General features: G+C 42.2%; 1 protein-coding gene across 2 annotated transcripts in view; it reads left to right on the forward strand.

Moving 5' to 3' along the window:
- Positions 1-11441, forward strand: part of frem2a (FRAS1 related extracellular matrix 2a) — a 61555-nt gene extending 50114 nt beyond the window's left edge. The window contains exons 20-24 of one of the 2 annotated variants that reach the window (XM_077020132.1): positions 6013-6147; positions 6397-6523; positions 7090-7277; positions 8466-8612; positions 9260-11441. In XM_077020132.1, the coding sequence (XP_076876247.1) occupies positions 6013-6147; positions 6397-6523; positions 7090-7277; positions 8466-8612; positions 9260-9751 (1089 nt within the window). In that variant the 3' untranslated portion in view covers positions 9752-11441. Of the gene's footprint in view, positions 1-6012; positions 6148-6396; positions 6524-7089; positions 7278-8465; positions 8613-9259 lie in introns of those variants that run through there. The other variant, XM_077020133.1, reaches the window with a different exon arrangement.
- The last annotated feature ends 3940 nt before the right edge of the window (positions 11442-15381 follow it).

Consider the following 15381-nt stretch of genomic DNA (forward strand, 5'->3'; position numbering starts at 1 on the left):
AGAACCTTATAATCTATTCTAAAACTGACAGGTATCCAGTGCAGTGAGTGGAGTGCAGGTGTAATATAGTCTCTCTTTCTCCTGCGGGTCAGAACCCTTGCAGCAGCATTCTGAAATCGCTGTAGGTGAGAAATAGAGCTCTTTGGAAGAGCAGATAGAACAGCGTTACAATAATCTAGCCTTGATGTGATAAATGCAGTGACCAGTTTTTCACTGTCAGCAGGAGAGAGCATATCTCGGACCTTAGCGATGTTTTGAAGGTGAAAATAAGCTGTCTTGCATGTAGTCATGATGTGTGATTTGAAGCTGAGCTCATTATCAAAGGTGACGCCCAGGTTCTTAACACATTGTTTGGCATTCAGATTCATTTGATTTAAATAAGTCTGGACATCATTCCTTTGTGAATCACTACCAAGAACAATAACCTCTGTCTTCTCTTTATTTAATTGCAGAAAATTGTCAGACATCCATGTCTGTATATCATATATGCAGTCAAACAGTGAGCAAATTGTTTTTAGGGGGGGGGGGGGGGGCGAACGTAAGTTGTTTAGCCGGGGGGTGGGGGGGGGGGGGGTGGTGCGTGTAACGATTGTCGAGCGGCCGAGGGGGCACCATGTAGCGATTGTTGTCAAATAAATGGGTCTTATTTTTTACATTGAGGGGGCGGGACACCCCCATTCGCCCCCCAGTGGCGCCGGCCCTGGATATTGATAATGGCCGAATTCGCAGAGAGCGCGTTTTCCGTGATCATTATGATTCTTTAGCCCATGATGATGAGTGGCTTATAAGCCGTTTCAGATTTCCAAGAACTGTCCTCTTGTGTTGAGTTGGGTCCAGTTTTGGAGAGAGAAACGCTCGGCTTTCTGGCGACTGGCAGACCGGCAGACCGGTCGGGGATATCCCAGTCATCTTTGAGCTGGGCCATGCCAGCTGTTTTGGATGGGATCATCTGCATGTCAGCTAGTTATATAAAGTTCCCATATGAAGCGGTTGACCAGGCAAACATTAAAGCGCAATTTGCAGTGATAATGCAACCCTAATATAATCGGAGCGATCGACTGCACACACATTTCTATAAAGGCACCATCTGAGGAGGAATTTGCTTATGTGAATAGAAAGCACTTTAATTCCATAAACGTGCAAAGAATCTGTGAAGTAAAAACTTACTAATGTAGTGGCACGTTGGCCTGGATCAACCCAATGATTAGTACATCCTTACAAACTGCATGGTTGGGATAAGATTACAAGCTAGCAGAGTGCGTGACGGGTGGCTTCTTGGTAAGCAACAAAATTTAAGCATTTAAATAGAAGCATTTGACATTTCCAGCTTAGAATAATTCATTTTAAACATGGGTAATTGTTAAATTACTTAGGAAACAGCAGCTACATGCTCAAGACGTGGCTGATGACCCTTTGTAATCCACAGACTGACCGGGAGCGGAGATACAATTCTCTCCATTCTCGCACTCGGTCAGTCGTGGAGAGGGCGATTGGGCAGCTGAAAAGCCGGTGGCGCTGGCTGGACAGGACCGGGGGATGCTCGTGTATCGGCCAGAGAAGGTGTGTCGTATTGTGAGAGCATGTGGGGTCCTGCACAATGTTGCGCACAGGTATGCCGTGCCATTGTTGGAGGTGGTGGAGCACCCAGCGAATCCAGAGCCAGGACAAATTAATGCGCAACGCAAATTTTAACCAATTATTTTATTGAGTCGCTGATGCTAGTGAGCGCATCACTGATATTTTTAGGTACATTATTCTGACCCCACAACATTTAAAGCTTCACACACGCTGTCCCACTCAGACCTTTTGCGCTTTCCCGTAATGCCACTACGTGCCAAACAAACATTTTCCCGCACCTCTACCTCATTCAGAAGCGTCTCTACTTTCACATTCGGTGAAGTTCCTCTTTTTTCCCCATTTAGATATGGTTTGTGATAGATCAGAGAGCAAACTTCTCTGGTGCAGGGCAAATTTAAATGAATTTGCATATTTATAGGGGGGCGTGTCACCGTGTGCACTCAATACCACGTTGATTGGGATGTACAAACGTGCGTGGATTCCGGCGTACGCACAGTTTGATACATCCGGATTTTTTAATGCGTACGCCATTTTCTGGATTTGTACGTACGCCAATTTTTAGTAAGAAATCCATGCAAGTCTTTGTACATGAGGCCCCTGGTCCCTTTGCAGAGAAACAGCCCCAAAGCATGATGTTGCCACCCCCATTCTTGACAGTTGGTATGGTGTTCTTTGGATGCAACTCAGCATTCACTGTCCTCCAAACACGACGAGTTGTGTTTTTACCAAATAGTTCTACTTTGGTTTCATCTGACCATATGACATTCTCCCAATACTCTTCTGGAACATCCAAATGCTCTCTAGCAAACTTCAGACGTGCCTGGCTTAAGCAGGGGGACACGTCTGGCACTGCAAGATCTGAGTCCCTGGCGTCGTAGTGTGTTGCTGATGGTAGCCTTTGTAACGTTGGTCCCAACTTTCTACAGGTCATTCACTAGATCCCCCCTTGTGGTTCTGGGATTTTTCCTCACCATTCTTGTGATCATTTTGACCCCACGGGCTGAGATCTTGCGTGGAGCCCCAGATCGAGGGAGATTAGTAGTGGTCTTGTAGGTCTTCCATTTTCTGATTATTGCTCCCACAGTAGATTTCTTCACACCAAGCTGCTTGCCTATTGCAGATTCAGTCTTCCCAGCCTACAATTCGGTTTCTGGTGTCCTCCGACAGCTTTCGTCTTCACCATAGTGGAGTTTGGAGTGTGACTGTTTGAGGTTGTGGGCAGGTGTCTTTTATACTGTTAACGACTTCAAATAGGTGCCATTAATACAGGTAATGAGTGGGGGAACTTCTTAAAAAAGAAGTTACAGGTCTGTGACAGCCAGAAATCTTGCTTGTTTGTAGGTGACCAAATACTTATTTTCCACCATTATTTGCAAATAAATTCTTTAAAAGTCAGACAAAATGATTTTCTCAATTTTTTTTCACATTTTGTCTCTCATAGTTGAGGTCTACCTATGATGTCAATTACAGGCCTCTCATCTTTTTAAGTGGGAGAACTTGCACAATTGGTGACTGACTAAATACTTATTTTCCCCACCGTAGTGTCACCATGTCAACTTCTTGGAGGTAGAGAAGTAGTTTTTCCTTGCTGATTTCACTTCACTGTTGTAATTCTGCAATGTTGTTTTATAAATATGAAAATGTACTTGCAATTTTGACCTTCACCAACGTCTCTCAGCCTGCCTACCAACTTGCCTAAATTTTACAATAGATGGAGTGTTTCTCCAGGGCATCTTAATTCTACTTTTAGTTACCTTTAGTGCCACAGCATCAATACAGTTCCTAACTTTGTGTGTGAATGTTTCAACTAGCTCATTCCCATTTTCTGAGTGAGGAGGGAGGGATTGTATCATGTCTCTGAAGGCCACGGCACTGCCAGCACTGAGATAATGCTTGGTTATGGTGCACTTTTTGTTCTAATAGATAATGACATATTGAAAAATACACCAAAATGATCAGAGATTGCAACATCAGTCATTTCAGTATTATTAACCTTGTATGAGATCAAGAGTTAAGCATCCTCATGAATTCTGAAGTGATTGGATCTGATATATCCATGTGAATATTAAAATCCCCAGCAATTAAAACATAATTAAAATCAATTAAAATCCTAGAAAGCATTTCTGCAGAATCTTCAAGAAAATCTTTATGTAGTCTGGGAGGTTGATCGATAACAATCAAAAGAACTAAATGAGTTGTACTGCCAGATATTCAAACATAGGATGTTGCCCTAGTGAGATCTGTTTACAGCTGAATGCTTTATGGTAAAAACATGCAACACCACCACCTGTCTTATTTACTCTAGAGACATTAAAATAGTTAAAGTCAGGAGGCAAAGCTTAATTTTGCACTATTGCTCCATTGCTATCAAGCCAAGACTGTTAGAAAAAGAAAGTCCAGACAATAATCTTCAATTAATTTAGCTATTATAAAAGACTTGTTTGTGAGTGAGCGGACATTTAGTAAGGATACTTTGAAGACTTGATGTAGTTGATCAGCATAGCTTACATCACTTGTGCATTTCACTGGGATAAAATTTTGTTAGTTACAATGTTTTGTACTACTATGTTTTCTTCTGATTACATTGTATTTCGATTCTGAGAGCCATGCCACCGGCTATTTAAAAGAACTGGAATGTAATACTGACTAGGAGCATGGGTTCCAGTGTGTCAACCAGAGAATTCAATGAGTTCCTACAAGACTTCTGACTAGTGTTGCAGAACCTCATCAATCTCCTGGAATTTTACTGCTGGTGGTTGGGTGCAAGTTCCACATGTGATTGCATACATTATATTATGCACAAGCATTTGAGTACCAGCTTTGTTAGGGTGAAGCTGATCAGGTTTAAAAAGCTCAGTGTTTGAAGTTGTCAATGACGTTTACCTTCAGATGTGCATATGCTGTAGTGAGCCAGCTGTTTAGAGCCAGCAGTCTGGTAAAGTGACCACTGGCTAACATGGTTAGCACCCTGACGACTAACATGGTTAACACTCCGACGGCTAACATGGTTAGCACCCTGACGGCTAAACCTATTATGTGCTTATTAGCAGTCATGCTTATTAGCAGTCGACTGGCATGGTTTGCAAGCTGGTGGTTGGGTTGTGTGGCTGCACTGATGGCTAAGACTCTTAGCATGCTGCTGGCTAGCACGGTTGGCAGCCTGGTGGTTGGTCCATTTGCATGCTGTCGTTTAGCAGCCAGACTGGAGTTGGTTCTCTGATGCTGTTTGGGGTGTGCTTGATGTCCTGGAGAGGGAGGCAGTATGTTGTGGTGAGACTGCTCAGTTTCTGATACACCAGTTGAGGCGAGAGCTTCATATCTGTTATCTAAAAGAATGTTCTGTTCTGGTGATGGCTGCTTGCCACTGCTGCTGTGCTGGTTTCTGCTGCGTTCCTTCCCCCGAACAAGCCCTTATCAATGTTGTTGTTAACTGGATAAGGAGTTGAGGCCAAGATGAGCTTAGGCTTTGCCCCCAGTACATCCCAGCGACAATGCAGAGAGACGTCTATTTCGTTGCCACGGTTTTATCAGCAGTTAGCGTGGCAAGAATCCAGTCCAGAAATTCTTCATCCTCCATTAGGCTATAGAGTATAAGGTATGGATTCTTTCCTGAAATTCTGCAACCCTACACTCAGAGCAAATATATGACGTGGAAGCATGAGTCATAATAGAAATAATATCAAAAGCACCGGGCACACAAAGTTCAAATATCCAAATTAAAATTCCAAAATGCAAAATTGACACCCAAGAAGTTCTAACTGCCGACAGAAACAGTGTACAAAAACCATTCACTCACAAGGTTGAGGCACAACAGCTCACCCCCAGTGTCAGTCTGTCACAATGTCGATCTATAAACGATCCTTTATAGATGACGGGGAAAAAAGCTTACCGAGTAATGAATCCGTTTAACTTGTAAAAATAACTTTTAACTTGTAAATATAACTCGAATAAATGAAATAACAGTACAGAACAAGCAGAGCTAGCAGAAAAGAGTCTGAACAGCAAGAAAGCAGGAAGGAATATCGATTTTGTATGATTTTGAATGAGTTTGAAATATGTCTCTGAAGTGCTAACATTAAGCGTGAAGAGATGTTCTCACCCCTCGATATGGACCTCTCTCCCCTTCCTCACACTGATCTGTCAACCAGTCAAACTCCCCACTGTGGTGTATGGTGCATTTATATGATTTATGAAATACTACTAACATTCCAAAATTGCTGCAGACTAATTGTCACATTTCTACCCTCCTATTCCCCAAATGTCTTTGTACTGTTGGAGTTGTACCGAATATGGGTCACACTTTCAGTGATATCTCTACAGGGCTCCGTGCACTTTTAAATGTGTGTGTGTGTGTGTGTGTGTGTGTGTGTGTGTGCGTGTGTGTGTGCGTGTGCGTGTGCGTGCGCGTGCGCGTGCGCGTGCGTGTGTGTGCAGGTGTGGGATTACTCGGGCACATACACAGTAATGCTGATACCCTGCGTCACAGCCCTGAACATGGAGTCCTCCGTGGCAGCTGTATGCAGCCCCAGAGAGCCGGTCACGTTTAATCTGGACATTCGATTCCAGCAGGTACAATTAAACATCACAATGATTTCAAAAAAGCTTCATAGTTCATAGTTCAATCATCCATGTCCTGCTGTGGGACAAGGGAACTCAGCAGAATTGTCTTTTTTCCAAGCAGCTGGTTAGTGGTTTTACTACTGCACAGGTTTCATTTATAAAGCTAATTATCTCAAATTGGAATAGAATAATATTAACAATAATACTAATTAAGTATGACATTTCTTACCTTCTGTTCCCTCCTTCTGCTTTCACTAGGTGAGTGATCCTGTTGCCATGGAGTTTAGTCTGAACACACAGATGTTGCTTGTGTCTGAGCGATCAGCGTGGCTGTCTGATGGAGCGGTGGGCTTTGTGCAGGAGAGCCGTGCTGCGTTCTCAAAGGGTGCGTTTACAAAAGCCTGCACGCTCTGAACCGAGCAGCCCCGGAAGCTCTCACCTCGATTTGTTCTTTATTTTCCGTTAATTGGAATTGTCACTTGTGTGGGTAGATGCACTGAGGAGAATTAATACAAAGTTAATCCTGTAATCTCGTATTAGGACCGTCACGGTCTTAAAAAAAAAAAAAAAACAACCCTGACAGCTGGCGGCTCAATGTTATGAGTAATCTGCACTGCAAAAATAAACAGCAGCAATTTGCATGATTCAGACTCTAAATTATGTTCTGATTATGCGGTTTATTGCCACAGCAGGGGTATTTGTGCTTCTGGCAACAACAGGCAGTTTTGGTGGTTGATCACTGCTGTGAAATCCCAACAGTCAAACCTCATGCAACTCATTTTCCGGGACATGTCTGATGAGCTCAGTGAGATGGGCTTTAAAGTCTGTAAAGTAATTAATGACATTTTGGAAAACTTGCATCTAGTTAGTGTGTAATTTCTTAATGTGCATGTTATCCCAGCTCATTTTAATGGTGTCTGCTGACTCATTAGTGTTCCTCTTCCCTTCCAGGAGATGTGATCTATGTGCGTGTGATGTTGGACCCTGTGCAGAACCTGGACCATTCATTTTCCTGTGACATCCAGAAGGTGTACTTGTGCACTGGGGCTGACGGATATGTTCCCAAATACAACCCTCCCGAGCTCCAGTTTGGCTGCCTGGCCGACTCCCCCGCCATACTCTACAGATTCAAAATAATTGTAAACAATTCACTCTGCACACAAACATTTTGGGTTTTTTACTGTGACTCATTTCGATGCTATGATTTGTTTTGGACTTCCCGGTGTGAGGCTGGGTACATGTCACTTCGCAGACACATGCAGAGTATATGACAATGGGTTTTATTATGAATAGCGTAGTGAAACAGGACAGGGGGTCAAAACCAGATCTAAGGAGATGACATTCAAGGGTTAAAAACAGGGTCAAGCAACAGTACAAAGGGGCAAATCCAAAAGAGTGGTGCAAACAACACACCAGAGCCAACCATAAATAGACAAGCAGAGGAACACCACTCAGTATGCTTACTAGAAGTTCAGCAATACTCGGCACTGAGGCTATGGATGGGTAGGTCTTAAATATTGGGTACTAATGAGAGACACAGGTGTGAAGAATTAATATTGAGGAGAGGAGGAATGTGGCAAACGACGCAGAGGCTTCTGGGAAACGTGGTCCTCTTGGTTGTGCTGCATGACACCTGGTGTTATTTGGGTATTCTAGACAATACATGCAGTCATGACAAAATGTTTTCTAAACCTGACTTATGCATGAACGTCATGTGACCTTCATACAATAAGAGATAAAGACAGTGTAAAACTGTAACACTGAAAAATTATATAATCCTTTACTGAACAAATGTCTTAAAACATTAACGTTTTCAGTCATAAGGATTATCTTTTACTGCAGTGTTGTTTCCTTTATATTAATATCATATTATATTCTTTCCTTTATATATTGCATGGACCATATAGCACTGCACTCATTCACAACAAAATTGTTTGTGAATGGCAAATACTCAAAATTGTGTATGGTTTATATGTCAGGTGAGGTCAGACCACCAGATCCCGGCAATCCTCCGAGAGCTCTCTTTCTTACAGGCACATGTTTCCTATATGTGAACTTTATTGAACAAATAGATTTTACAATCATTAGACAAACATTGTATATGATATATTTAAATAAAGTTAAATACATATTGTATTTATTTATTAGGGTGCTTTAAATGAACATAGAGCACATTTCAGGATCTGTAAATAAATACACATCATTCTTGAGGGTTCACTAACTTTGTTTGCCAAACCGTTACCTAAATAATCTACTAGGCATTGTTGGAGTATCTTGTGAAGGTTTAGATTGCAGTATCTTTCTTATGTTTTGTCTTTGTGCTGCAGGACAAGGTTCAGCCAGAGACTCAGGCTCTGGCCTTCGGAGGTGTGGCCTTCAACGCCATGCTGGCCATAGATGACCCAGAAACCCTTGTTCTGGTGAAGCAACCCAGCTCAGATGGATTCAGACTGGACTCAGCACCATTGTTCCAGGTTGACCTCTCTGTGACCTCTCTGTGACCCCCACCTGTGCAGAAGCCAAACAATAACAACTGAATATGAAACTTGAAAATTCTGGAGTTCACTGCAGAGTTCAGTTCCAAACAACCACATTTAATCCACTTAATAAAGACTTTTAATTGCATCTTAAAATTAGAGGCAGGAGTGTTGGATTAAGGTTGGAACTGGACTGCGCAGGGTGGTAGAGCTCCACTCGTAGACAGAGGTGTCAATTCCAGGTTCAGAAAGTAAAAGTCCTCACCAGGATTTTGCTCAGGCTTCCTGGATTGTGTTGATTCCACTAATTTTACCTGGATTGCTAATTAGAAAATCTAGCAAGCTTGAGCAAAATCCTGGTGAGGACTTTTACTTTCTGAACCTGGAATTGACACCTCTGCTCGTAGACCTCCTCTATCTCCACTGGTAGACCTCCTCTATCTCCACTGGTAGACCTCCTCTCTCTCCACTGGTAGACCTCCTATGTCTCTACTGGTAGACCTCCTTTATCTCCACTGGTAGACCTCTGTCTCCACTGCTAGACCTCCTATGTCTTTGACCCCCCCGTGATTTTGAATGTAGTGGACGGGGTTGGTAAACGGTATGACAGTGACGGCAGTATTCCCTGTGTGTCTGCTCTTCAGGTGGCAGCAGGCAGGGAGTGGTACATCCACACAGTCTACACAGTGCGCTCCAGAGACTACGGGAACCGCGATAAGAGAAGTGTACATTACCACTCCTTCACGGCAGCGCAGGGCACGGACCGCGGCAGGCGTTCGGCTCGGCCCGTCCCGGCAGGCGCTGCGGACATCGGCAGCGAGAAGAACCGTGGCACCAACATCGTTCACATCTCGCTGGAGAGGCGGCAGCAGCGGTGGGCCGGCCCCGTGGGGGAGCTGTTCGCCGACACCCTGGCCCCACAGACGCCGGACGGCCCACAGGCCCGAGCCCTGACGCTGGCCGGGGCCTCCGTGGGACTGCTGCTGTCCGTGCTGCTTGTTGCCGTGTTGGTGGTGGCTGCGCGCTCGGGCCAGCCGGAGGCGATGGGGACGCAAAAGGCCTCCTCCTCCAGCATCGCCGCACGACCCGTCCTGGTGAGGAGTGGGTTCCGCTGCCCCTACGGCTCTGAGGTCTGAGGCCCGGGCCTCCTGCCCCACACCGCTCCTGTTGTGGTTCAACAAGTGCCTCAGACAGATCCAGTCCTAGGAGAACTTACGGACCAAATCACGCCCAGCCCAAAGCAACACACAACCACATTCCAACTGAATCAAAGTCAAACTGGTTGAACTTGATACCCCAATGCTTTAGTGTTCCAAAGAGAGCCAAGAATCGTGCTCTGCTGCTGAATCATCAGATGGTGCTTCAGGGGAGGCTTTGCTCTCTAGGAACATAGTATATTTTCAATAAACAGACTATTAAATATGTTACTGTGACTGTCCGTGAGAATTATGTGCTTATTTTAATGATCCCATGATTATGGTGTATTCTGCTTTTATATCACAGCTGTTAAATATTTGCAAAGTTGCAAAGTTTGGATATTGGAAATAATTTAATGTAAAATAATGGAATTACTTTGATGTAAAATAAAAAATGTATATTGTAATTAATGCATTGAAAATTACAGATACTTTTAAAGAGCGAAGAAAAACATTCAAAAATGTTTTGAGAAAAAAACTCTGCCTCTCCTCTATAGAACAGATGAAAGCTGTTTTAAAAATAAACTTGATATGAAAATTATGAATGTGCTCTAATAAGTAAAGACCATAAATACTGGAACATAGATGCCAGAATACCAAAACTGTGTCTGCACATTCCATTGTTCATTGTAGAGTTAATCAGGTAATCAGTAAACAGTAGTGAAATACAGTTTAAGATCAGGATACGTAATGTCCTTGTCCGTGACGTCCTCGGTGTTACGTTAATGTTTGTGTTCTGACGTTGTGGAGATGATTGCAGAGACTGATTAGCCATTGAGTCTCCAGGAAGAGGAACACAGAAAATCTTCTGCACTGGTATCATTTACCTTGCTTGGTGTCACAAGTTTACACTCGAGTGAACTGTACCACCTTCCATGTCTGCTGTTCGTTTTTTCAACAACTGTGTTTGTCGTCTTCACTTCATTGTGTACTGGTGCCCCTGTGGTACCTGAACTGCCCTGCACATGTGAGAGCGTCTGAGTGTCTGAGACTGAAGGCCAGAGACAAAGGCTGTGACTCAGGCACTCAGACTACAGAAGTAACTGCTATATATGCTTCAGATTGCTTGGACCTTGAATACAGCCACTATAATATTAAACTGGGGTGTAAGCATGCACTGTTACTGCTTCTGCCCTTTCTGTGCAATTATGGAACCTTCTCTGTTTTTCCCTTTCATCTGTCTTCACAGTCTTCTCCAACATTTTTTTCTGGAAATGTAGTATCCAGTTATGTATTGTTTTTTGCAGGTTATACCTGATTATGAACAAATGCCTGTGATAATGTGTGTATATACACCATAAATGTGTCGTCGTTTAGATCTTTGTTTATGCCAAAAATGGACAAGTGAAGCTTGTCTCATGTGCATATGACGAGTTTCCTCCTTGAAAACACATTCCTTATAAAACAAAATAGATGTTATATGCAATCCAGTTAGATGACAGAAAGTTAATTCACATATTTCTATTATTTTCTTCATTTCTGTGATGCAAGAGGACACAACAAATTCACGAATTTAAGAATATCTAAAACATGCCTTTTTAAATGTATGGAATGTGTTTATGGTACAATGTTGTTTGGAAATGTTCAAACTTTTTTTTAAAGAAAATAAAATATTGCATTATGCATTCCACATTTGGAAATTCTCACATTTAACCTTAATGGTGAGCAACAGTCAACAGCAGTTGAGTACGGTATCAAAGAAAAGTATAAAGTTTATTAAAGATAAAAGATAGAAAAATAAAAAGATGGATTGATCCAGAGATCTCCGTTACACACACTCAACAGCGTACGCAAGAGAGAGCTGCCCCTCTCCCACAGACCATAGTTCTTATACTATTTTCCTACATGATTGCATCATACATCTGTAACATGAGTTAAGCATGTTAGGTCTCATTGGTGTCCCTCTCCTGCCAGGGTCCTTGGGCCAAGGCCTCCTTGTTCCTCTGATCCGCCAGATATAACATTCGCCAGGCACGCCCTTATCTACAGGCCCGAGACCCGAGACCCCGAGAGATAGATAGAAAGAGAGAGAGAGCGATTACAAGCAAGCATACCATGATCAAGGTGTAGTAGGCCTAACATATGCTTAATAAAGTGATTTCCATTCTACGTATTACTAAGAGTGGTCAATACATATACAAATACTGATGAATTTGATTACAGAGAGACCAAATATGAATTTTGCCCCGACACATTTTTTGGCATGTTCTTATGATGTGTTGGTATAATCCAAATCTGAATTGTGAATTATCTGCATTATATGCTTGCAATATTTTACATTCTTAGACTTCAGAGAGGTTTAGAATGAATTTGTACTCACTGAATTTTTATTTTTGACATAAAAGAGTAAAAAGAGCAGTTTATAGTAACGCAATTATATAGACTTTCACCCTTCCGTCACCCTCCGATCCTTGCATCATGAATCAGTGTTTGACCACTGGGGTATTGTTTGGGGAACATGCCGTTCGTAAAGCAGTGTCACAGACATGCTGCTTTCACAGGAGTGTTGCTCTGCCACCCAACTAGGTTCCAGTGTGTGGGAATTTCTGAAATATTTGAGGACTCGGGCGTGGTTAAAGGAGAAATTTATTAATAGACTAAATAAGCATGAGAGTTCAGTCTAGAACAGAAAAACTGAGGAGAGGGGGCAGTTCTCTCTCCTTTAAACTGTTTAGCAGGCGGGATTGTTATCACATGTTTACAGTACATTTGGGCACACTGAGAAATAAGGGAGACTGCACAGTAGTTTTTGCCTTACATGTGCATTCTCTCCTCACAGTAGTTTTCCTGTTTTAGTATAAGCAGCAGCTCGTAGAAACAGTGTTTTCTACCTCTGCGCATTCATTTAACATAGGTCATGAGCACATGATTTCATACTGAATCACACTGTTCACGATTATCAGAATAACATGTACTGAATCATAATGTTCACAGTTCTCTTGTACTCACAATAACACGATTTCCTCCACACCAGTCATGGGAGTGCTGACCATTTAAATTCACATTTTAAATTTACAGAATTCAAAAATCCTAAAAGGCACTTTTAACAAATAAATGTTTCCAGTTGGTAATGAGTATTCAGTTGGTAGTTACTATTGAGGCTACATAATCTTATATATTACTTATAATGTTTTACCAATACATATCCTCTTGGCCTATTGACCTCCAGTCAATGAGACCTTGGCTTCTGTATTTTTAATGAGTTTTGAGGTTTTAGACTTATTTACAGACCACTGAGAAACAAGGGTACCATCAAGAACTTGTCTGCTATGGTTCAAAGCAGTTTTAAAGGAAAGACAAGTAGTAGTGATGATTCAGTCTGCCTCATTTCTGTTGTTATGTTAGGTTTTTACTATTATACCTGTGTGTGCCTAAGTTAATGAGATTTTCAGCCTCCAGTGTGAAAATTAACTCATGGTCGTATTTTTAATTTTTTTTCATAGTGGGTAGCATACACTATCATCCGAGCGTGTAGTAAAAAACATCTTACACATACACTGATCATATTCAGTCTTCACTGATTGTAATTAACGGTTTTACAATTCTTTATTTATTTATACTTTATTGATAAAAAAAAATAAATATGCACAACCCCCAAACACAGTCTCAAAAAATATCGTCCTCAAGAAAATTAAAAGAAAAGACAAAAAGAGAAAAATCACAAAGTTCTACATTCTTCACAGCATAACAGACACTTAGATAGATAGATAGATAGATAGATAGATAGATAGATAGATAGATAGATAGATTCAACTTTATTGTCATTGCATATGTCACAGGTACAAAGCAACGAAATGCAGTTTGCATCCATCCAGAAGTGCTTATTCAGAATATAAATATGTTAAAAATAGAAATAGAAATGTATATACAGGATATGGGTTAATATACAGATTATGCATGTTATATAGGGGAAAATATACAGTTACAGGTATAATCTGAGGTTTTTTGAAGATTATGAATGTACTATACAGATGATTTACAGATAAATGTAATATACAGATTATTGAGGTAGTATAGGTTATTACAGTAATATACAGAGTATTAAAAAATATATATATTATACAGTCAATATACTATGGTGGACATATGTATGTATATATAAATATGATATATGTATATATATATATATATATGTATATATGTATATTATATACAACGGAAAACTGGTAGTGATGTTTAAAGTGTTCGGTGGTGTTTAATATATGTGTTGGGGTTCAGACCAGTGTTATTGTTGAATTCAGGAGGCAGAGTTCAGGAGTGTGACAGCTTTTGGAAAAAAATTGTTCCGGTACCTGGTGGTCTTAGTCCGGAGGCTCCTGTAACGCCTCCCAGAGGGCATGAGGTTAAAAAGTTTGTGTGCTGGGTGGCTGGGATCCTTGATTATTTTCCCAGCCCTTTTCATACACCGCTTCCTGTAGATGTCCTCTATGCCAGGAAGTGGTGCTCCAATGATGTGCTTTGATTGATGATTTGCAGCGCCTTCCGGTCTGTGGCAGAACAGCACCCGTACCTACTGTGATGCAGTTGGTCAGGATGCTCTCAATGGTGTAGCGGTAAAAGTTCACCAGGATGTCTGAGGCCAGGTGGTTCTTTTTCAAAGTCCTCAGAAAAAAGAGGCGCTGGTGGGCTTTTTTAACCAGCTTGGAGCTGGTCAGCATTGCTTCTGAAGTCCACGATGAGCTCTTTGGTTTTCTCAGTGTTCAGCTTGAGGTTGTTGGTGTCGCACCACTCAGCCAGACGATCCACCTCCTCCCTGTAGGCAGTCTCATCGCTGTCTTTGATGAGGCCGATCACCGTGGTGTCATCTGCAAACTTAATGATGACGTTGGAAGCATCGACAGGTTGCTTCACCTGGAATGGAACTGAGTGGCAATTCTAATCACAATGCACTGTACATGTTTGAGGCAGTCGAACAAAATCCCAGACAATTTTGAAATTCCCCCTGGACATTTTTTTAGGTCTCAAAAGTAGGACATGTCCGGGAAAAAGAGGACGTCTGGTCACCCTACAACAACATCTCTTCGCCCAGACATGATCATGACCTATCAGGCTTCAAACTGATGCAGGAGTGCAGGGAGCGAGGCTGGAAGACGGTATACGAGCCTATAGACGTAGGTTGCAGGGGATTTGCAGGGGGGGGTCTCTGTGCAAGGTCCTCAGCTGCCTTGGCATCGTAAGAGCCTCAAAGAAGAGGGCCATCAAGTCCACAAGTGAAGCCGCTGCGAAAAGGCCACAAGGTAGCTTTGGATGAAGAGGGCAGATCCGTGGGCTGCTAATGCGGGCTTGATCATCCCTGGTGGGACGCCTGGGTAAGGGGGTATGATGTTGCAAGACCCGAAACACCCGACGACCCCAGGATACATCATTGATGATGCGTTCCAGTGCATCCATGAAGTGTATTTTGTATACTCTCAATTTACATGCAACAACAGATGCTGACCTTTTAACATAATAATTATGAGTTTAGAAAAGTTCTCCAGTGGTCTCCACGTTTTCATAAATGGCCTGTCAACGATTGCAGCTAATCGCTCAGAAACTGATAACTACGTCAGCGGTTCCGGAGTCCTGCG

Source organism: Brachyhypopomus gauderio, chromosome 10 (assembly GCF_052324685.1).
Source record: "Brachyhypopomus gauderio isolate BG-103 chromosome 10, BGAUD_0.2, whole genome shotgun sequence".
In the NCBI taxonomy this organism is placed as follows: Eukaryota; Metazoa; Chordata; class Actinopteri; order Gymnotiformes; family Hypopomidae; genus Brachyhypopomus; species Brachyhypopomus gauderio.